At 46.0% G+C, this 20,413-nt stretch overlaps 3 protein-coding genes across 9 annotated transcripts; 2 read left to right on the top strand and 1 right to left on the bottom strand.

Moving 5' to 3' along the window:
• Positions 1 to 2,455: 2,455 nt before the first annotated feature.
• ap1g2 (adaptor related protein complex 1 subunit gamma 2) lies at positions 2,456 to 15,471 on the top strand. Of its 6 annotated transcripts, none has more exons than XM_023832578.2 (22): positions 2,456 to 2,558; positions 3,631 to 3,917; positions 4,417 to 4,541; positions 4,711 to 4,852; positions 4,991 to 5,087; positions 5,737 to 5,813; positions 5,939 to 6,034; positions 6,193 to 6,273; positions 6,551 to 6,649; positions 6,920 to 6,975; positions 7,472 to 7,585; positions 9,138 to 9,278; positions 9,588 to 9,642; positions 10,030 to 10,152; positions 11,187 to 11,276; positions 11,358 to 11,485; positions 11,983 to 12,087; positions 12,238 to 12,376; positions 12,637 to 12,784; positions 12,881 to 13,032; positions 13,353 to 13,451; positions 13,825 to 15,471. In XM_023832578.2, the coding sequence occupies exons 2-22, from the start codon at positions 3,717 to 3,719 to the stop codon at positions 13,924 to 13,926; spliced, it is 2,370 nt and encodes a 789-aa protein (XP_023688346.2). In that variant the 5' UTR covers positions 2,456 to 2,558; positions 3,631 to 3,716; the 3' UTR covers positions 13,927 to 15,471. The 6 variants fall into 6 exon arrangements, with proteins under 6 accessions (XP_023688346.2, XP_023688351.2, XP_023688345.2 ...); XM_023832583.2 differs by having other exon boundaries at positions 2,458 to 2,558; positions 3,653 to 3,917; XM_023832577.2 differs by having other exon boundaries at positions 2,477 to 2,650.
• Positions 15,472 to 15,682: 211 nt separating this feature from the next.
• On the bottom strand, positions 15,683 to 17,059 carry nedd8l (NEDD8 ubiquitin like modifier, like). The gene is made up of 4 exons (XM_023832617.2): positions 16,836 to 17,059; positions 16,358 to 16,405; positions 16,173 to 16,255; positions 15,683 to 16,066 (listed from the first exon to the last, which is right to left on the bottom strand). Exons 1-4 carry the CDS (start codon positions 16,851 to 16,853, stop codon positions 15,949 to 15,951), a joined length of 267 nt encoding a protein of 88 aa, XP_023688385.1. The 5' UTR covers positions 16,854 to 17,059; the 3' UTR covers positions 15,683 to 15,948.
• A 466-nt stretch (positions 17,060 to 17,525) lies between these two features.
• Positions 17,526 to 19,903, top strand: LOC111854552 (zona pellucida sperm-binding protein 3-like). Of its 2 annotated transcripts, XM_023832604.2 has the most exons (10): positions 17,526 to 17,716; positions 17,790 to 17,971; positions 18,040 to 18,143; positions 18,424 to 18,515; positions 18,736 to 18,916; positions 18,998 to 19,103; positions 19,267 to 19,355; positions 19,426 to 19,517; positions 19,613 to 19,691; positions 19,771 to 19,903. In XM_023832604.2, exons 1-9 carry the CDS (start codon positions 17,656 to 17,658, stop codon positions 19,669 to 19,671), a joined length of 966 nt encoding a protein of 321 aa, XP_023688372.2. In that variant the 5' UTR covers positions 17,526 to 17,655; the 3' UTR covers positions 19,672 to 19,691; positions 19,771 to 19,903. The 2 variants fall into 2 exon arrangements, with proteins under 2 accessions (XP_023688372.2, XP_023688373.2); XM_023832605.2 differs by lacking the exon at positions 19,426 to 19,517.
• Positions 19,904 to 20,413: the final 510 nt, after the last annotated feature.

Below are 20,413 nucleotides of genomic sequence, written 5' to 3'. Positions count from 1 at the left end.
CTCATCTCTCACCCGTTATTTAACAAAGGAACACTGGGGCTTGTATTATAAGATGAACTATCAAGCAAGTCAGCTGAAAAATGACAGGAATCACCACAGAGTCATGGAAGAATAGGCAGAGTATTAAATGCTGCTCTATTCTGTCTGAGTGAGCAAAAGGAAACTGCCTGATTAATAATGGTCCAATGGAACGATAATACACAGGATCAGGGTGGAGATTCATCTGGGAGGTTGAAATATGCCAGGATTTTGTCCTTGTAGACCTGCATAATAAACAATCCAGTTTAATACGGCACTTTCAGGTATTATCCATCTTGTCCTTGGACGACATTGTTTTAAGTAAAAGATCTTGTCTTTGCTGACTGGCCTCAGTTCCCAGCTGGTGTTCTGGGCAAAATCAGACCATCTAGGTTCAGGTAAAGTGCACCGTTTATATATATATAAAAATTTCCCTTTTGAACCCCCCATGGGGGGGGGGGGTGCATGGTGACAAAATGCATAACACTGGTGCCTCGCCTACATGGCTGGGGGGAGTCCCCACACCCCCCCCCCCCCACAGTCCATAGACACAGAGTCAGGTTAACTGGTGTCTCTGTGTGGCTGCAATGGGCCATTATCCTGTCCAGAGTGCACCCTAGCCCAGTGATTGCCAACCCGGTCCTGGGGGTCTCCCGGCCAGTCTGACAGGGACCCTCTCGAACCCTGACCAGGAAAAGTGATCAATCGTCATTCTGACGATTACTAAAAATGAAATTGTTTCCCCAGTATGCTGAGCTGTACCCTGCTGCTTGTGTTGTTCACTCTTTCATTGCCATAGCTGATATCGCGCGGCTCGGTGGGGATATACTCTGGCCTTATAACCCCAGGGCTGTGGCTCTGAATCCTGCCTCCCCTCTGTGCGTGGAGGTTGCATGTTCTCCACATGACACTCAGACTTTCACCCACTGTCCAAAAACATGCAGTTAAATTGCAGTGTCTTTATAAATCTGTCCTGCAATGGACTGGCATCCTGTCCAGCGTGTTCCTCTAGCCCCCTATTATTCAAATCACAATCCTCGAGGTCAGAACACTGCTGGTTTTCCAGCCTTCCTTTACCTGTGAGCCAGATGTGAAGCCTCCAGCCAATCAGAATCAGCAATTATTAAACTAACTACCTGGGAGAACTGAAAACACGGCCTGGATTTGGAATCGAGGTCCAGATTTGAAGAACCCTGCTCTAGCCTATACCCAGCTGGACCTAAAATCTCTTCATGTTATAGGCTGGACTGGATAATAATTATATGTATTGAAAGTTAAATGAAAACCATGCAGTGCAAGAACCCGTATATGACTTTTCCTTTTAATGATATGGTCATAACAGATTGCCTTCACGAAGATGTAGCTGTTATTCTGGAACACATTATTTATATAGGGCTGCCAACTCTCACGCGTCTGGCGTGACGCGTTTTCAGTCTCGCGCTCACGTGAAAGCAAATCTATATTATTCCATTATAAACCTAAAAATAGTTACATCAGACGCGTTGGGGGCAGTTTGCAAACCCTACAGACTATTTACAAGGTAATAATACTGTTACTTAAATGTAAATGTATGTGCAGACTTGTCTCGAACTGAAAATCTCACTCTTACCAGCTGACCAAAGTTGTTGGCAACCCTGTTTATAATGAATGTCTGTTTCCATTGTGTCCATTTCCTTCAATGCAGAGAAAATTTATCAGCTTATGCCAGCAGTTCCACCACGTGCTCACCTTCAGTCATGCCTTAGATCTGAATCGTGTTCAACTTTTGTTACACATGAGGTTCTGCACGAATGAACTTGCATATAAAAAAAGGTTCTAAAAAGTAGGCAATGGGAAAAAAAATGAAAAAGACGCGATAGAAAACAGAAGTCTGTGTGGCAGTATAAATGTTGACACGATAAGTAATCTCTTCTGTAAATGTCAGGTTGTCGGATACCTTCTGAAATACACATGCGCAAACATTTGCATTGTCTGTGAGTTGAGAAAAATGACGGCTAACAGCTTGTTGAAATGCTTTCATTATGTCTACAGTGTGGATTCAGTTTAACGCCAACTGGCAGAAAGACTCTCAGCATGCAGGTGACAGGCTCTTTGAACACCCATGAAGCCAGACGAAGACCCAGCACACGCTTGGTTAACAGCGCCGCACTGCCAGTGCTGGCAGCACTGCATGTGAAATGCTGCTCTTCTTTCTGAACAGCTCCCGGATCATTACATATTTATAACGAACGTGAAAATTATACTGCCGCATTCCACTTACTATTTGGTTCCAATGCCCTTCAGTTTTGTTCCACCATGGGGCTGACCCGGCAAAACACAAGCATTTAAGAAAAGGAAGGAACTATTTGGGAATACAGTTACAAATACAGTGAAAGGCCCTTAAATGCACTTGTTGCTTTAAGGGGGAAAATAGAGCGGGCCCTTTAAGGGGCGTGGCTCCGCTGTCACGGACTGTCAGATGACGGACGCGGGGCTGCGCCTGTGGTTTGTGTTCAGCGAGAGTTTCAAATGGTCCTGGGTCAGCTGGCCGCTTCGGGCAGGTAAATTCATTCATTCATTTAATGTGGCGTCCGGGTGGCGAGAAGCACCTAACCGAAAGTAACCCGCACCCAGAAGACGGCAAATCGCGAAGGTAAGGCGGAAAAGGAGCATCTGGCCGGGCTGCTAGTTACCTTGTATTATTGCGTGTGGGTTTAACGGTTAACTGGATATCTACCCACCCCGCACTCGGACGACTCGCTACTAGGAAGTTGCTGTCATATATTCATGACGTGAAGGGATCTGACAGTGCAATTAGCTTACAGGCGTAGACTGGATGTTTTGGTGCGTTGCCCTCGTCTAGGTATCTAGAATTATAGATTTATTCGGAGTATTATTGCAGTGTGTCGATTTTAACTTGTCACGCGAAAAACGCAGTAGGCAATTTACGTACATTAATACACCCTTTTCTATTTTTTGGAAATATAATAGCCGGATTCTGTGATTTCTAGAATAAATCGGTGTTTATTATGCGTCCCACCTGGCGCGCCGTGTCCCTGGCGCCTAGTCAGGACCATCGCGACCGGCCGGGTCTGACCTCGGCTCGGTTGGGCTGCTGCCCTGCATCGTCGGTCCGCTATGTCGGCGGCCGCTCACATGTAACGCTACCCCTCAATATGGCGATGGCATTGGGGGAGAGGACGGCGTTGGCCGTGTGGCGGAGCGCAGCGGCGGCCGGGGGGGGGAGGGGACGGCCGGGATGCCTTTGCGGACCGACTAGGAAGCGGCGGCTCGGCGCACCTGTCATGCGGAAATGCACGACCCAAAAGCGGGGTCAGCGAGCACTCGCGGCTCTTCTGCGTGTCTTTAAACTTAAAAAACATCTGCGACAAAACAGTTGCCTTTTCCCTTTAATTAAGTAACCCAACTGCCAAATATTTTAATTCGTCTTACCTATGAATAGTTTGCGTTGTTCTGAATATAGATTATAGGTTTGCATAGTTTGGAATAAACGACAGTAGGTCTACAGTAAGTGCTATTAACTCTGTTTGTTAATGATCGTTTCGTATGTTGATGTGTTAATTTTTTGTAAATTGCATTGCGTAATTGTCTTTTTTTTTTTTTCTCCCACAGTGAAACTTTTCCCTGTCTGCAGGGTGTGTTGTGGAAACGCGTCCAGATCTCCAGTGCTGGGAGTCTGATCTGACTATCTGGCAGGCATGTCCCCGTCAGTGCGGCTGCAGGAGATGATCCGCGTGATCCGAAGTGCTCGGACCCAGTGCGAAGAGCGCGGAGTCATCCAGAAAGAGTGTGCAGCCATCAGGGCGCAGTTCCGGCAGGCGGACAATGGGGGACGCTCCCACAATTTGGCCAAGCTGCTTTATGTGCACATGCTGGGCTACCCCGCCCACTTTGGACAGGTAGGGGCTAGTGTAGCTTGTAGTTAGTCCTGTTTGGCCAAATGTGACAGTGTGGTGTGCCTAATGGAATGCCTAAGTACATGTAAGATTAGAGCCAAATAAACTGCCCTGACCGTAAAAAACAAAAGCTCCACTTCAAACATTGCCTGTATTCATTCAAATGGCTTTTCTATTCACTCTCTCTGTGTTAGTTGCTGTATTGTGCCCACATACGAGATAATACTGACAATGACTTGGTCCTTTATGTTGGAAACCAGCTTTGTGACCAAAAAAAAGCTTTGCAGAGTGGGGAAAATGTCTTTTTTTTAAGCTCTATAGATACAGATGTTAAAAAACACAAATGATAATGCTGAATATTTAAGGTTTTGCTTGCTTTATCCTATTTACTTAATCATGCATGATATCAGATGGATTTTTATTTTGAGACTTCTTTAAAATTTGTTTTATGACTGAGCCTCCCCGTGGACCATGAGCTGCTATTACTCCTCCTCACCTCTAGATGGAGTGTGTGCGACTGATCGCCAGCCCTAGGTACAGCGAGAAGCGGGTGGGCTACCTGGGAGCCATGATGCTGCTGGATGAGAAGCAGGACGCTAGCCTGCTCATCACCAACTCCATCAAGAAGTGAGGCCCAGCCACATGGCGACCGCTGCCCCCCCCCCCCCCCCCCATCCCCTCCCTGCTTGCTCAAAGCTGTGAGACACTGTCGCCCCGGTTCACTGTGGCTTTTGCGGTTTCTCCCTGGGGGATTCTGGGAACATCGAGGTCTTGATGTCGCTGTTCTGTCCTTCAGTGACCTGTCCCACAGCAGCCCGTACGTCCAGTCCCTGGCCCTCTGCACGCTGGCCTGCATGGGCTCTGCTGAGATGTGCCGTGACCTGGCTCCGGAGATCGACCGGCTTCTCAAGACAGCCAACGCCTATATCAAAAAAAAGGTCAGTGCTATTGTCAGCCCTTCTACTCTCTGTAGACGCGGATGCGGTGGTCGAAGCTGCAATGACAGTGATGGTTTGTGGATGACGAGAGCCGTGGAGGTGATGTTGATGATGTTCTTGACATCCTGGTTGAGGCAGGCGGCGCTGTGTGCCGTCCACATCGTGAGGAAAGTCCCTGAGCTGGCAGAACTCTTCAATACTGCTGCTCGGTCTCTGCTAACTGAGAAGAACCACGGTAAGCTGACATGTGAATGTAGTCACCTGTCTCTCTATCTGAGTGTCTCTCTGTTCCTGTATGCCTGCCTGTCTGTCTCTCTATCTGAGTGTCTCTCTGTTCCTGCATGCCTGCCTGTCTGTCTCTCTGAGTGTCTCTCTGTTCCTGTACGCCTGCCTGTCTGTCTCTCTATCTGAGTGTCTCTCTGTTCCTGTACGCCTGCCTGCCTGTCTCTCTATCTGAGTGTCTCTCTGTTCCTGTACGCCTCCCTGCCTGTCTGTTTCTCTATCTGAGTGTCTCTCTGTTCCTGTACGCCTGCCTGTCTGTCTCTCTATCTGAGTGTCTCTCTGTTCCTGTATGTCTGCCTGTCTCTCTGAGTGTCTCTCTGTTCCTGTACGCCTGCCTGTCTGTCTCTCTGAGTGTCTCTCTGTTCCTGTACGCCTGCCTTCCTGCCTACCTGTTTGTCTCAGTGTGTCTTAATTGCTTGTCCATCGGGCTGCATTTCTGTGAGTGAGTCTCTGCCCCCTAGTGCTTCTGTTTAAATAGATCCTGAATTATTCATTACTTGTCCGTCTGTCTTTTAAGTGTTCTCCTTGGTGTGTCTCCTTCGCCATTAGTTGTATGCCACTTATTTTCCCATCTCTCTCTCCCTCTCTCCCACCTCTCCCAGGTGTTCTCCATGGAGCTGTCGTTCTCATCACAGAGCTGTGTGAACGAAACCCCAGCGCGCTCCCTCACTTCCGCAAGGTGCAGCACACGGAGAAATCTCGACTGAACTAAGAGATCGATTGATTATGCGACAATAATAGTAGCAGTGCTTTTAAACGTGTAGCTCGTGCATAGTTTAATTGGCCCTCCCTCCGTCTGTGCAGATAGTGCCCGATCTGGTCCACATAATGAAGGGCCTGGTGATGTCTGGTTACTCGCCGGAGCACAACGTGGCTGGGATCAGTGACCCTTTTCTTCAGGTCTGTTTCTTCCATATATGGGGGTTGGCATGTCCATGTATCCTGTGGTACGGGGGTGACCGCAAACCCGGTTGTGGTTTGCGCTCCCTCTCACTCCTGTTCCCACTGTGCATTCCACCCCTCCCCTCCCATCGCAATCTTCTCTTCCGCCCCCACAGGTGCGTATCCTGCGGCTGCTGAGGATTCTCGGCCGTAACGACGACGAGGCGAGCGACGCCATGAATGACCTGCTGGCCCAGGTTAATAGACCGTCCTTTATCGTGTTGCCTATGATGTTCTGTCTGCTGTCACTTCCGCTTTATATAGGTGACGGTTAAAACGAGAGAAATGCTAACATCACTGTTGTAAATGTATCAAATTGTTTGCCTCATAACGTGGATGGTTATTGGTAAGCAAATACATAATGATGCTTGTATCGATCACTTTGTTTTGAGTCCGAATGTCTGTTTTCAGACTGGCTAGTCTTTGGCAGGATGGACTTTAATCCCTAGCCGTTGTTCCTGTTGAATCCTGTAGGTGGCGACAAACACAGACAGCAGTAAGACTGCAGGCAGCGCTGTGCTGTACGAGACTGTCCTCACCATCATGGACATCAACTCCGAGTGTGGCCTGCGGGTTAGCGCCCACCTTCATCGCCGTCATCATCGTTTTCCACACGCGGTTTCATGCTGACAGGGCTAGTACTGTAGTACAGTACTTGTGTGCCGCTAGTACTGTAATTGTGTACCGTTCAGTTTCATTGCCACTAGAGCTGCTTTATGTACTGCTTTTGTAAAACAAGCCAGTGACCCTGAGTGATTTTCAGCTCTTGTTCTGTTACAGTTGAATGCCGTTTGCATTGAGCTGATAGAGCCGTTCCTTTCGCTTGTCTTTGGACTCTGACAGATTCTGGCTGTGAACATTCTGGGGCGATTCCTCCTGAGCAACGACAGGAACATACGGTGGGAGTCTCTCACATCCTAATTCAGCTCCGTCTTTGTTTTCCCCTTCATCTTCATTCTCTCTCGTCCGCTCGTTTTATCGGGGCCTCTTCAGTAAGTTGTCGAGAAGCATCTCATGCCGTCCTTCTAGCCGCGTTGAGAACCAGGCCCCCCCCTGCCCTGTTTTTGGCCAACTGCGCAGACAGCTGCTCTCATGTCGGTCTCCACCTACCGAGAGGTTTTTGCTGTAAACCTCTTTTTGATCTCTGTGTTTGAACCACTTCCTGTTGCAGGCCCCACCCGCTGTCTTTGTGCATTTCCTCCTGCGGTTAGCCGTACAGTTGGACTCGTTGTCTGATTACGTAACCCCGCGCCCTGTGCAGCTCCTGCTGTCTCCTCCTGAGTCCCCACCCCCCGCCTCTTGCCCTTACTCTCCTGAGATCACGCCTCATCCTGTAATCGTCTACTGGATGAGTGGCTAGATTATATTAAACAAATCTGTCTTATCGCATCTCAGCTACGTGTCCATGATGTCGCTGCAGAAGATCGTACAGACGGACCACAATGCCGTTCAAAGGCACAGGGGGACCATCGTGGACTGTCTGAAGGATCAGGACGCGTCCGTGAAACGGTAAACTGTCAGCTGTCGTCCTTAGGGATGATGCCGTAGTCAAGGCTACCACAGCACAGTTGACGCCAGGTAGCAGGAGTTTGGTTATGTCACAATGCAGGACAGTAATTAAGTATTAACTAGTATTCCAGTCATCATTGCATATTTTCTAGGTAGTCATGTATAGGGAGACTGGTCAAGCAGAAATAGACTCAAAAGCAGAAGGCCCAAACACACACACGTATTCATATCTTTTTGGACACTCTCTATTCATTTCTATGAGCATAACCAAGTAGTTAGGATTGGATAAGTAACCAAACAACATACAAGTTTTTTTTTTTGGCATTTTTAGTCTTTTGTTTGCATTCACAGATGTTTTTAAAATCGAGGTTATCCTTGTCGGGACAGAAAAAATGTCCTCACATGGGAAAATGTTACAGGTTTTTATCACATTGTGGGGAAATCTGGTCCCCACGTTATAATAATTACAAACACATAGACACACACACGCACACACACACAGTTTAAAGCTGCCCTTGACTGCTTTGATTCAGCTTAATTAGAGCTGGGCGATATGGCCTAAAAATAAAATCTTTTTTTTTTTCCCACAATAAATCCGATTTTCGATTTTAATCGATTTTCCCCTCCCCTACTCAAAATCAAACTACAGATGACAAATAAATGGTTCAAAACAAGTTTTAATTTTTATTTTTTTTAATTTAGAGTTAAAGTGCAATCTGACAACCCAAAAAGATGCTTGTGAGATGGCAGACCACGCCATTGTAAACACTTTTAGAAAATTGTAAAAACTTTTAGCATGTTAATGAATCCCGGCTTTTCCACAGTATGTATGGGCACCATGTCTTTTGCAATATACATTGCGACAGCGTTTGTTATCGCCTTCCACCGTGCCCCATTCTTATCATATGGCACACAGTTCGAAAACGTGTCAGGGGCGGTTGCTTGCTTAACTTTGGATGTTGTGCTGGTGCTGCGGGTATTTTCATTTCGCTGGAAGCTGCAGTTCTCCCACTCCGCTGCGTGCCTCTGCTTTAGGTGCTGGAATACATTTGTCGTGCTGCTTCCTTTGGTTGCAACAGTTTTTAAACACTTTACAACGAGGACTTGATTGGTCTGTGTCCGACGGTGCAAAACCGAACCATGGCCATGTTGTTTGTGAATCCGCTACAGTGTTTGGGTGCGCCGCGCTAATTTACCCGTGAAGAACTGGGCGTCGCATTAGTTCCGCTTTTGGCGCTCGCGTGTAAAATAAGTAATAAAATCGATTTTCATAAAAACACATCGTCCTGAAATGTAAATTCGAATTAATAGATAAAATCCGATTTATCGCCCACCTCTAAGCTTAATATTGCTTAGGTGATAAAACGGTGTTCAGAATGGTTCGGAAAGGAGCATGTGACCCAGAATTTACAGGCTTAAATCCCCAGAAGCACTTTTGTCGTAACGCAGGTGTTTAATATGGTCTGGTGTAGCTTCATGCGTAAGTTATTTGGTTATTGGTGCAGTGCCATTGTTGCCCTGAATGACTGACTGGGACCTTGTGGAATCTCAGGCGGGCTCTGGAGCTGTCCTTGGCTCTGGTCTCGGCCGCCAACATCCGCTCGTTGATGAAGGAGTTGCTCCTCTTCCTCTCTTGCTGCCCCCCCGAGCTGCGGGCGCAGACGGCCTCGGGGATCTTCAGCGCCGCCGAGAGGTCAGTCACACATCGGCCTTCTCTGCCCTGACATCCAGCTGATCCATGTCCCGCATCCTCACCCCAGTAATGTTCACAAACGCACATCTGGGTGTCTCTTTCGTCTGATTGGTGCGTCTCACTCCTCGGCACATGCCAGCTTCCTGACTTTTCAGGGTCTCCATTCCCCCCCCCCCATACTTGGAATGGTCCTAATACTTGGGGAGTAGCACTATTGGTGTGTTTTTGTATGTTGGGTGGGGGGTTGTTGTTGTTTTGTTCTTTCAATGCTGTGCTGAACACCACCGTGCCTCTGTGTGTCTCTGTCAGGTTTGCCCCTTCTCAGCGCTGGCACATCGACACCGCCTTGCATGTCCTCACGACGGTAAATAGCCCCCCCCACCACTCCACCCCCCCTGAAATATGGCCGCTCAGCCTGCCACCTGCTTCAAATTGAGCTCGCCTTCCCACATGAGCTCAGATCTTTGACACGGGGTTATGATAAAGTGACATTTCATCATTTCCTGTGGGGTCTGATCCCCTCTGACATATATACAGGAAAGATTCTAAATAAGTGAGCGATTTTAAGAAGAGATTTGGGGATTTGGAAGTTATGAAAAATAAAAAAACCAAATCTGTTTTTACTGACAGTTTTCTCCCTCTCTTTGATTATGACGTGCCAATGGCAGCTGCTCACTGCGTACATTGGCATACAGATTATATGCTTTGTTGGGCCTCTCAGAGCAGCGTGATGCACTGTCCTCTCTCACAGGCAGGGGGCGACGTGAGGGATGAAATGGTGCCCAGTTTGATCCAGCTCATCACCACAGCAACGGAGCTCCACTGCTATACCGTGCACAAACTGTACCGTGCGCTTGTGGCAGACATTTCACAGGTTGCTGCATCCCCACGTGAAAACGTGTCGCTCTGTGATCTGCCTGTTTGTTTGTTTTGGTTGTGTGCGCGTGTGTGTGTGTGCTCTGAACAATCATTAGTCAGAGTGGTACTGTTTTTCTTAGACTGATGACATACAGCTCAATATGTGACTGTATGCACATGTATATACGCAACCAGTCAAAAGTTTTCGCACACCACAGGATTTTTTCCATTTATTTCATAAACTGCAGGATTTTTATTCTTGTTAAGCATCGGAAAGTGAGTGAACAAGTATAAATGAAAATATGTCAAAAAAACAAGTTCCCTTTATAACATGGAAAGAGTATGTAACAGTGCATGTCTAACATCCTATTACCTGGTTATATGGTGATGGTATAGTCAAATTCTAGGCTGTCCTTTTAACTTTAAACACACTAGTTAACTGTTTCATCCTATGAAACAAAGCAGTATGTAATGTCCCTTGCAGAAAGGATGCCTCACATTTTCTCTGCTGTTATAACTGCAAGGGGAGCTTACTTTGATGAATCAAAGATATGACATTTTCTTCCTAATAAAGGTACTGAAATGGAGAGCATACTGTAAATTTATTTGTTAGCAAAGAATATCGGGTGTAATTTTTCGTAAATGAGTAACATGCAAATGTAGAAAATCTCAGTGTGTGCAAAAACCTATGTCTGGTAGTGTATGCAAATATGATTGTCATTCTGTATGGCTGCGACGAGTGATGTAACCATAAGTATGACACTGTGTGTATCTGTCTGTATACTTGGCTCTATATGTGACTATATAGATGTATACAAATAAGCTGGGCCACACAAAGACATGAACGGGCCCCCACCTTCTCCAAACCAAAGCTACCACGCACACACAACCCCCCCAAAACTCCTCCCCTTACGGGTGGTGCAGCAAATAGGCCTGAGTATGATATCTGTGTGGCTGTGTGTGTGTGACTCTCAGTGCCTGTTCGTGTGTGTCTGGGGTGTGTATGTGTCCTATCTTTGACTCTGAGAGTGACTCCAAGACTCTTCGCAGCAATCTCTGGTGCAGGTGGCTTGCTGGTGTATCGGGGAGTACGGCGACCTGTTGCTGCGGGGAGAGTGCGAGGAGACGGAGCCCGTGCAGGTAGCGCCCCCCGGTGGCGGGAGCAAGGGGCCGCCGCCCTGCCGCCCTCTCACACGCGTCTTTCCTCTCGGCGGCCCCCAGGTGACAGAGGACGACGTTCTGGATGCGCTGGAGACCGTCCTGCAGTCTCACATGTCGTCCCCGGCGACCAGGGGCTTCGCGCTCACGGCCACCATGAAGCTCAGCACACGCATCTCACGCAATGTGGAGTAAGACCTCGTCTTTATGGCCCCACTGCTGCTCCTGCTACTGATCAGGCCATAACCCGACTTCTACACCCAGGGCTACCACTGTACAGATTCCAACAGAGCTTGCATGCACACCCCACTATTACAGTTTTAATCATTATTACCATAATTACCAGTGTTTCTTAATCCGGTCCTGAGGGACCTCCAGACGGTTCATGTCTCTGATCCCTCCTAGCCGCATATACTATGAGGGAACTAACGCCAAACCTGTGCCACCCCCGCCACCCCCCCCCCCCCCTCAGCAAATGTCATTGTCATGAGACGCCCCCTTTCCTCTGTTTACATTATTTTTTGGGTGCAGTGGACCAAGCAGAAAGGCAACACTAGTTCCTAAAATATTATATGGATGTAATATGAAAAATGTGTTCCTGAGAAACTGCTATGTGTGAGTATATTTCCTCAGTTGTGTATTTTTATCTGTATTTTTTTACTGTGATGTCCTGTGTTTTCTTTGGTAGCCGCATCAGAAGCATCGTTAGCATTTATGGAAGCTGCATTGACGTGGAGCTCCAGCAGAGGGCAGTAGAATACAACGCACTCTTCAAAAAATATGACCACATGAGGTACTGGGGTAGGAGCCAGAGATGCAAGATCGTGACAGTGTTGAAACATTTTGCATATTCAGCCTGCACTGCAGGGGCTGTGTGACTGCTGCCATCTTGGCTCTTTGACAGACGGCGGTGGCCTTAATGCCTGTTCTGTGCCGTGTCCAGGGCTGCGGTGCTGGAGCGGATGCCGGTGATTGACAGGAGCTCCCCAGGACATGACAATGGGGAGCCGGCGATGATCCAGGCGCCAGACAAAACCAAGAACAACCCAGTAGTAACTTTGACCCAAGAGCCAACAAATCAGGTGAGATCTGGAGAGGTCAGCTGCTTATTTGCAACTGTGTATCTGATCTGTGGATTATGGCTTGACTAGGTACCTTAGCATTGGTATCCACAATGATCTCTCATGTTCCCCATGTTTCCGGCTTGCATCACATCCTCCAACTGAGATCCATCTCCCCGCCTCTCATCTCACTAATTCAGCTGTGATTGGCTCTCTAAGATTCTCGATCTCACGCTGGCTCTTCTTCCCTTCCCCCTCCCCCTCCCCCCCCTTCCTTTCAGGCCCGTGACCTGTTGGACCTTCTAGGAGGTTCTGATGAACCAGCGCAGCCTAGCACCGTGCAGCCTGCACCTGCCGCGCCCGTCCCTGATTCCGGAAGTGCTGGGGGGGACTTGCTAGACCTACTGGGGGGATTGGATTCTATACCAGGTGAGGGAGGGAGACATTGCAGAGACCAGTAATTCCAGTATCTAGTCTGTTTTTTGTTTTTTTTAACGTGTGCCATTGTCCCCTCCCCGGTGACAGACCCCAGTGTTACGGTATACGAGCAGAACGGCGTGACTGTCAAACTGCGCTGTGATAGGCAGACTGATGTGGGCGTCACCGCCACGCTCGTCGCCTCCAACACCACGGACAGTGACATCACACAGTTCACCTTGCAAGCCGCAGTGCCCAAGGTCAGCCGCAGCTTGCACCCCCCCGTGTCCCACACCAGCACCTCCTGGGTGCCTGTGTCCTGTCTTTCGTGGGTTGACGTGTTTAACTCCGGATGTCCAGGGACAGATGTTAATTTATTCATTGCAGTGATGAAGCAAACGTGATGGTTTTAGGTGTCTAACATTCTTACCAAGTCATGTGACACCCCCCCCCCCATTTTTAACCACAGAAATCACTGTTGATATATAATGCATTTGTTAGTTCATTTTAGGCCTCCATGTCCTTAAGGAGGACATCAATCTGGGAATGTGACCTCTGACCCCGTCACCTCGTCTCTCAGTGTGTTCAGTTACAGATGAGGGCACCCAGTGGGGATGTGCTTCCAGCTCGGGGAGCTGGTCAAGTGACCCAGACTGTCCACCTCAACAATCCCAACAAGGTCTGTTTCTTTGTTTGTTTGTTTTTGCCCTTTTATCAGCCTGATTTATGCCCTTATTTCCTTCTTGTCACACCAGAGCACAAAAACCAGCATTCAACATATTGACTATGAATGTTAGCTTACCGTGTAATACATCTCAGACCTCGACATGCGCCATAGTTGAGATGGTTGACATTATTGGCTTCACATGGGAGTAGTCATAATTTTTCGGCTAGTCACTGTACAAGAGTACGTTTCGTTTAAGTCACACACTGGCTAATCACCAACTGTCTGCCACCATGATCTCTGCCCTCATCTTTTCTCATCGTCTCCTCACAGTCACTCCTGGAACCTTTAGACTCACATTTAGATTCTGTATCCTTGCTCGCCCCAGGTCAGTTTGCGGATGCGGGTCCGGCTCTCGTACTGCAGTGGAGGCTCGACGTGCCAGGACACTGTGCAGGTGGACTCCTTCCCCGCCTCGGCGAGCCACTGACACACTGGCGTCCAGAAACCTGCCCAGCCGCTCGCAGCGTCACAGTATTTCTGGTAGCTGTGTGGTCAAGCAGACTGTCGTGGGTCAACACAGACCTGGCGCATTCAGATTCCGACGTCCCTCCTGGGCTCCCGTCGGTCTGTTGCAATCTCTGTCAGCCACCAACATTAATCTCACCTTGCAGAGTCAGACATTATGCTCTTGATACTTTATGTACGTTGTGTAAACTTACCATAAACCTCGACTTCTTTCTCTCTTTCGGGGGCTGTGCACTGTGGCTGTTAGCAGGGGGGTGTGACTGGCCCCAACTACTTTCAGGAAAACTCCAACAGAAGAACTGTATCAGGGCTGAGAATCGGTACCTCATTCTCAGCCAGCATGTTAGATTAACCGAAACTGCACAAATTCTTTCAGCTAACAGCTAGTGAAGGCTAATTCTTTGAGTTCAGGGTGACCAAACAGTCCAGCCGACAAGACACGAAATTCGCCCACCCCAGTCATAGAAAGAATTTTTTTGTACGATCCTCTGAACGTATAAAAAGTCCCATTGACTCAAACTTTTCGTCTTGCATTTCTGCTTATCCTGATTTTTTCCCTGTACTTCCTGCTTGTAGTGCACGAGTGTCCCGTTTTCTTATATAGTACTTCCTGCTTGTAGTGCACCAGTGTCCCATTTTCTTATATAGGGAGGGCCCAGCCTCTGCTGCATAATTTTATAGCAGCAAGTGCCAAAAAACAGCACAGACATAGAAAAAAATACTAATATTCCAGCTTTTATATAATCCAAAAAACTTAAATTAAAAAAATTTAGGTGGAATGATGTTAAAGATCATTGGTCAGTTGTTAGTCACAAATTGATGTTCATGATACTAACTTGAATTACATGAGGCCTCGCCACGTTATTCTTGTGTGCTATGTGTTTGGCCACCTATTTGAAACCCTCAGCTGCCTTTGGCCTGTCTCCTCCCTTGGTCTTGTGTGTACTGGTCTGCCTGGGACTGTGGTATTAATGAAACCTGGGGTGGTTCTGTCTGTGGATGATGTGAATGTGTGTTTTCCCCCCAATTCCACCCATTCTGTCCCAGTGTGTTAATATACTGAAAGGCCACGAGTGTATGGGAAGCTATTTTAATTTTCTCGAGCTGTGCTCTCGAGTCTTTCATACTAATGTATGTGTTTTCAATATACAGAGAGCCTTCCCTCTCACAGGGAAGCTGCAATATGAAATGACGTGATCATGTGAATCCTTGATTGAAAATAGTTTTTAATCTGTTGACTATTGGAAGGGAAAGCTAATTTGGTTTGAACTTTTATCCTTCTCTCGAGTCTTTTTTATATTGTGTTACCTGAAAAATCTGTGTGTGTGGTGTATAGAATGCAGTCTCCACCTTATTGACAAACTGAGGACGTATTCTGGAAAGATGTTATACATTTTTTCCATGAAATATTCAGAAACACAGGGAAACATATTAGCAATCAAATGAAATTAATAAGGTGGTGCAAGGAAGGTTTGAATTTTTTTAATAAAAGGGTAAATTAATCCAACACTGTCTTGCTAGCATTTTGTAGCTTGAAAAACTGCACAATGCCTCACTGCTGGATCTCAGAAACTTATGCTGACAAAACATGTAGTTACCATGCTTGCTGTACTGCTTTTGAAATCAATTTCACATTAATACTGAGCTGAAACAACTTCAGTTTGATACACATTTGGTTTTATAAATACTGGAACCAGATTAAAGAAATACTTCCAAAGGACAATTAACTTTTTATTTGGAAGCAAAGCATCCAATGGTCAAGTTGACCAGGGTAATACACACACAAATAATTGTTTTTGCGGAAACGTAGAGTGGTCAAAGTAAGGGTTGCTAATTATTTATTACATATCCTACAAATGTTTTATGGATAATCCATCGTTTTAAGGATGTGAAACAATAAGTCTATGACAAAAAAAAAAAAAAACACTGGGGGAGGGGAAAATGTGCATCCCGATGCTGTTAAGGCTGACCGTCCTGGGGCGACCTACATGGGACAGAGGCTGAGGCTACGACAAGAGCGGACCCCTCCTCGAAGTGCCAGGACAAGATGTAGCACAGAGCCACCCTGGATCTTATAGTCAGCTGCAGTCTTCTCGTCATTCCTAAGCAGAAGACAGACAGCATAGTGATACGAGGGCTACTGCCAAGTCGATGGAGCACACAAGGCGTCCAGAAATGTCCACCTGAACACAGTGCCGTTTCCCTTACATTTGCTTTCCGCTGTAGATGAGCCTCTGCTGCTGAGGTGGAATCCCTTCCTTCTCTTCTACTCTCTCTTTAATCCTTTCCACCTGGAAGACCAGACCAAAGCACGAAGAAGGGTAATGCTCAATGCCCTTCTATTCAATAGACATTTATCACATGGATGCACATGTTTACACTCATGAAAATACCTTGTCTGTGGGTTCGATATCAATTTCAATTTCCTTGCCTGTGAGGGTCTGGGGACGGGAAAACAACATTAGTGCTTGGATACTAACTCTTCATTATATTCTACGTCTGCCCTTCAGGTCTTGCTTATGTTGACTTCGCCATGATAATGCAAAAAATCAGGCAATTTAATAAACGACTCTGGTTATATTCAGGTACAAGTAGTTCGGTGACGGAAATATAGCACGGAATAGATAGACAGACATTAGGGTACAGTTACAAGTAAATATAATTTATCAGAATCTGTCAGTTTACCGAGACAGAACAACAAACACGTCTAGCCAGGTAAAGTGGCTATGTTTAGCTTCCAGTCTATGAACTATCTTCCAGCCAAGTCAATCAAATATCTGACGACAAAATTCTTTCTTTTAACAATAATAGAAAAATAACGTAATCGGCTATACAAACGTAACACGACAGACGACGAAATGGAAAATTTACCTTAACTTTAATCAGCATGTTGACTTTGTTGAATAAATTCTTCTAGTGAATACAGTAATAGGTTGTGAATAAACCCAGTTCAAGTATATTTGGGACTTGGAAAAACACGAATTGTTTCAGAGGGAAAAATGCCGTCTATACTGCCAAAATTACTCCTTTTTGAGAATACGGCAAATCGAAACAACTTCCTGTGTAACGCAGAGGAAAGCCCGACTCTTCCTTCGTGCACAAAGAATAGTTCCGGGATGCACATTTTTTCCGTGGATGACCTTCCTATATTTAACCCATATTTATTAAATTGTAGCTCAAGCCCCGCTCAAAAACAACCCAGATAGCACACATATGTTGAAATGACACTGATTCCATATCATGCAAAAAGGTTGAAACAACGTTCATATTCAATGTTTCACTTTATATCAACATTGAATCAAGGTTTTGCCACCATCAGTTTTTCAATATTAAAAATCTAACCAAAAATCAATTCACTTTCAAGGTTGATAATTCAACACTGACCATAATACAACGCATTTAACTATAATTCAACGTTGAGACAATAACATAGTGCTATCTGGGAACCGCTATCTTATAGTATTGTTAGCTTCTCGGAAGCCGATTTTGTGTTTCACCTGAGTTAAATCAATAATTAGGTAACAATCTCGTTGGTAATTCACTAGCGCCTACTCTAATCTACTAGAGGATTTGTAGTAACTCTAATATCCGTAATCTGTTAGCAAGGTCCGTGTTACTCAGTGAAACGTAATTACTTGTCTTAGGTCATTTATAAAACCAGAGAGGTTACCTAACGTGATATTTCGCCAAAATGATCTTTTGGGGAGTACTCCTGGTTTTAACGGTGGTGGCTTTTGCTTCAGGAAGCGATGGTAATTACAGCTTATTTTTGCGTGTTTTGTTTCTGTGGTCGTTTGAACTGTTCTAATGTCTTTTTTTGCTTAGAGGTCAACGTAACGTGTCATGGTGATTCTGTCACCCTGACTTGGACGTTGAACGCGTCCCGGGACGCCGATCCTTCACGAATTTTCCTCGGTAACTGCCACCCTTCCAGTTACTCAAACCATACTGGCCGAGGAGTGGCGACATTCCGCGCTTTGTTCAGGGATTGCCGATTCAAGCGTGTGGTATGCGTCCGAAACTGGTAGTAAGTGGCTCTTTAAAACGTATTCAGACTAATGGCTTTCTCTGTTAGGTAACTGGAGACCACTTGATCTACAAGAATATGCTTGCTTACAGACCTTCAGCAAAGCCTAACCCACCTGAGATATTTCACGAGGTTCTCTGTGTTTTCGATAGGTAAGTTTACTGACTAAGTCCGATTACAAGCTTTCCCTTAGTTTAGCTTTGATAGGCTTGTAACCAATAAAAATAGAAACGAGGCTTCCAAGTCCATGGTGGGTGACATGATTTGCCTGCTTTCCAGTGGTTATAGCTTTTAAATGGCTTTAACTGTTAGGAATTCATTCAAGTCTGATTGGTCAGTGGTTTAAGGCATTTTGTTTGTTCAAGACCCAGAATACATTTTTTTATTATTATTATCCCCCTTAACTTCCCTGTGGTCTCCATTTGTGTTTAGGCCTGATAATTGGATACCTCCTCTCTTCAGCTCATCTTATGGGGCTGTCCATGGGTATGGGGGCCTGCACTTCTATATAGGGATTATGAAAGGTGAGTAGGGTTGCAACGGGGAGGAAACTTTCAATTCCATGGTTAAGCTGGGAAATTTTGGAAATATTCCAAGTTGGAAACTTTCCAGGGTAATTAAGTGGAATATATGGGAATTAACAGGGAAATTTCCAGAATTTTGCAACCCTAATGGTGAGTGATCAGGCACTTAACTTTTTTTTTTTTTTTTTCTCTTCTGAATGATTTTCTGACACTCCTACAGATGACTTCAGTGGCCCGGCTCAGTCAACTTCCTTTCCTGTGGGTTCCCAGATCCCCATCTGGGCTGCAGTTGACCAACAGGCCCATATGCCCCTCATATTGTTTCTTCAGGAGTGTGTGGCCGCCACAGTGCCTGAAATGGGTGCCTCACACCAGGTCTACCCACTGATTACCAATGGCGGGTATGCTATTTCTCAGAAGTGATTGTGTAAGCACCTTCTCAAGTAAACTTAAAACCTGCTGGAACTCAATCTTGTCTCTAGGTGCCTAGTGGACAGTAAGGAGGGCACATCAAAATTTCACCCTAGACGCAGGACATCTGAAATGTTTCTGTCTCTGCAAGCCTTTGACTTTGGTGTTGAGGAAGATGTGAGTGAATTTATTAGTTCAATGTTTCACCTTAGGCTGAGTCTTCTGCAGTGTTTCACCTAGGGTAGCACTCAATATTTGGTACACATGCTCTGGGTAACACTGGGTGACTGGGAGCAGAGTAACCCCACAATGGAGTAACTTTATCATGGTTTCCTTCCAGGTGTATATCCACTGCAAGATTGCAGTTTGGGACCCAAAGAATTTGAACAGGCAGATGAAAGCCTGCAACTATGTCAAAGAGCTTGGCCGGTAAGCAGTATCACGAAGAATAATTTATTATAGTGGGGGTGTTCAGTTAAATTACATTTTTCATTTATAGATGGGAGCTTCTGGATGATCCATCCAGGAACTCTCTTTGCAGCTGTTGCAACACCCAGTGCCATTATCGAAAGGGCAGGTCTGCAGAACTTGGTATAACTGGATTTTGTCCATTGGGTTTGCTGTATATGCATTGAGATATTTTAATATGGTGTTGAATATCAGGATGATTAATGGCTTGTGCTTAGATTCACAGGGGCTGATTCAAAATGCTGTTCTTGGGCCACTTACCATTGTTGATGTATAAGTCTGTGCCAAAATGACCAGGTCTGTCAATTTTGGGATTGTATTTTGTTGCTAATGGATTTCATTCATTTTTGAAAATGTCTCCCACACTCTTTTTCAGGGAGCAGTGTTGAGTTGTGTGGGGGACCTGTTTCAGATGCCAGCCAAGCAGTGAAGTTTCTGAAATCCCCTGTATGCCCCAAATGTTGAACTTGCACAGCAGTTTTTAATAAAATGCAAGATTTGAAGCTGAATGTGTAGTGGTGACAGGGCCTGAGTGATTAAATAGTTATGCACCTACTTTTCATGAGGTAGTGGTTGATATGGCACAAGTCTTTAGGCACTAAATCACACCAAGCAGTTCAGGGCTGGTACCTGATCCATATGGTTTATAGCATGAGCCCATGCTGTACTTGAGGCATGGCTGGAGCTGGCTTGTAGCTGTTGAAATACAGGTACTCCATCCAGGGTGATAGTGAACAGCAGTCATGTGCAGTCTCTACAGTAGCTGTTGTCTTGTGCTGGTAGTGCTTTGCCTCAACTGCACCAATGTTAACTCCAGGGTCCTGGACTGCAAGGGCTCTACGCCATGCTCTGCAAAAACTGCATTTAGGCCACATTAAGGAACTTTAGGAATGGAGTAGCCTTTACCCAGCCTTCAAAACCAACCTTGCATAGGCTTGTCAGGCAAGTTAGGCATCAAGCCCTGTTTCATGCCCAAATAAGTCAACACGAACTGTTACTGGTATTATGGTCCACATGTA

The sequence above is a fragment of the Paramormyrops kingsleyae genome, chromosome 4 (assembly GCF_048594095.1).
Source record: "Paramormyrops kingsleyae isolate MSU_618 chromosome 4, PKINGS_0.4, whole genome shotgun sequence".
NCBI lineage: Eukaryota > Metazoa > Chordata > Actinopteri > Osteoglossiformes > Mormyridae > Paramormyrops > Paramormyrops kingsleyae.
The sequence above is the reverse complement of the archived record's forward strand: the minus strand, read 5'-3'. Positions and strand labels throughout refer to the sequence as shown.

Excerpts from the sequence above, each read along its gene's own strand:
- ap1g2 (XM_023832578.2), top strand. The coding sequence starts at position 3,717 with ATGTCCCCGTCAGTGCGGCTGCAGGAGATGATCCGCGTGATCCGAAGT. Across the intron at positions 6,976-7,471 it reads AGCAACGACAGGAACATACG|CTACGTGTCCATGATGTCGC; the intron begins GTGGGAGTCTCT and ends ATCGCATCTCAG. Across the intron at positions 13,452-13,824 it reads ACCTCAACAATCCCAACAAG|GTCAGTTTGCGGATGCGGGT; the intron begins GTCTGTTTCTTT and ends TGCTCGCCCCAG.
- nedd8l (XM_023832617.2), bottom strand. Across the intron at positions 16,256-16,357 it reads ATATCGAACCCACAGACAAG|GTGGAAAGGATTAAAGAGAG; the intron begins GTATTTTCATGA and ends CTGGTCTTCCAG. Across the intron at positions 16,067-16,172 it reads ATCTACAGCGGAAAGCAAAT|GAATGACGAGAAGACTGCAG; the intron begins GTAAGGGAAACG and ends TCTTCTGCTTAG.
- LOC111854552 (XM_023832604.2), top strand. The coding sequence starts at position 17,656 with ATGATCTTTTGGGGAGTACTCCTGGTTTTAACGGTGGTGGCTTTTGCT. Across the intron at positions 17,972-18,039 it reads ATTGCCGATTCAAGCGTGTG|GTAACTGGAGACCACTTGAT; the intron begins GTATGCGTCCGA and ends TTTCTCTGTTAG. Across the intron at positions 18,917-18,997 it reads CCACTGATTACCAATGGCGG|GTGCCTAGTGGACAGTAAGG; the intron begins GTATGCTATTTC and ends TCTTGTCTCTAG.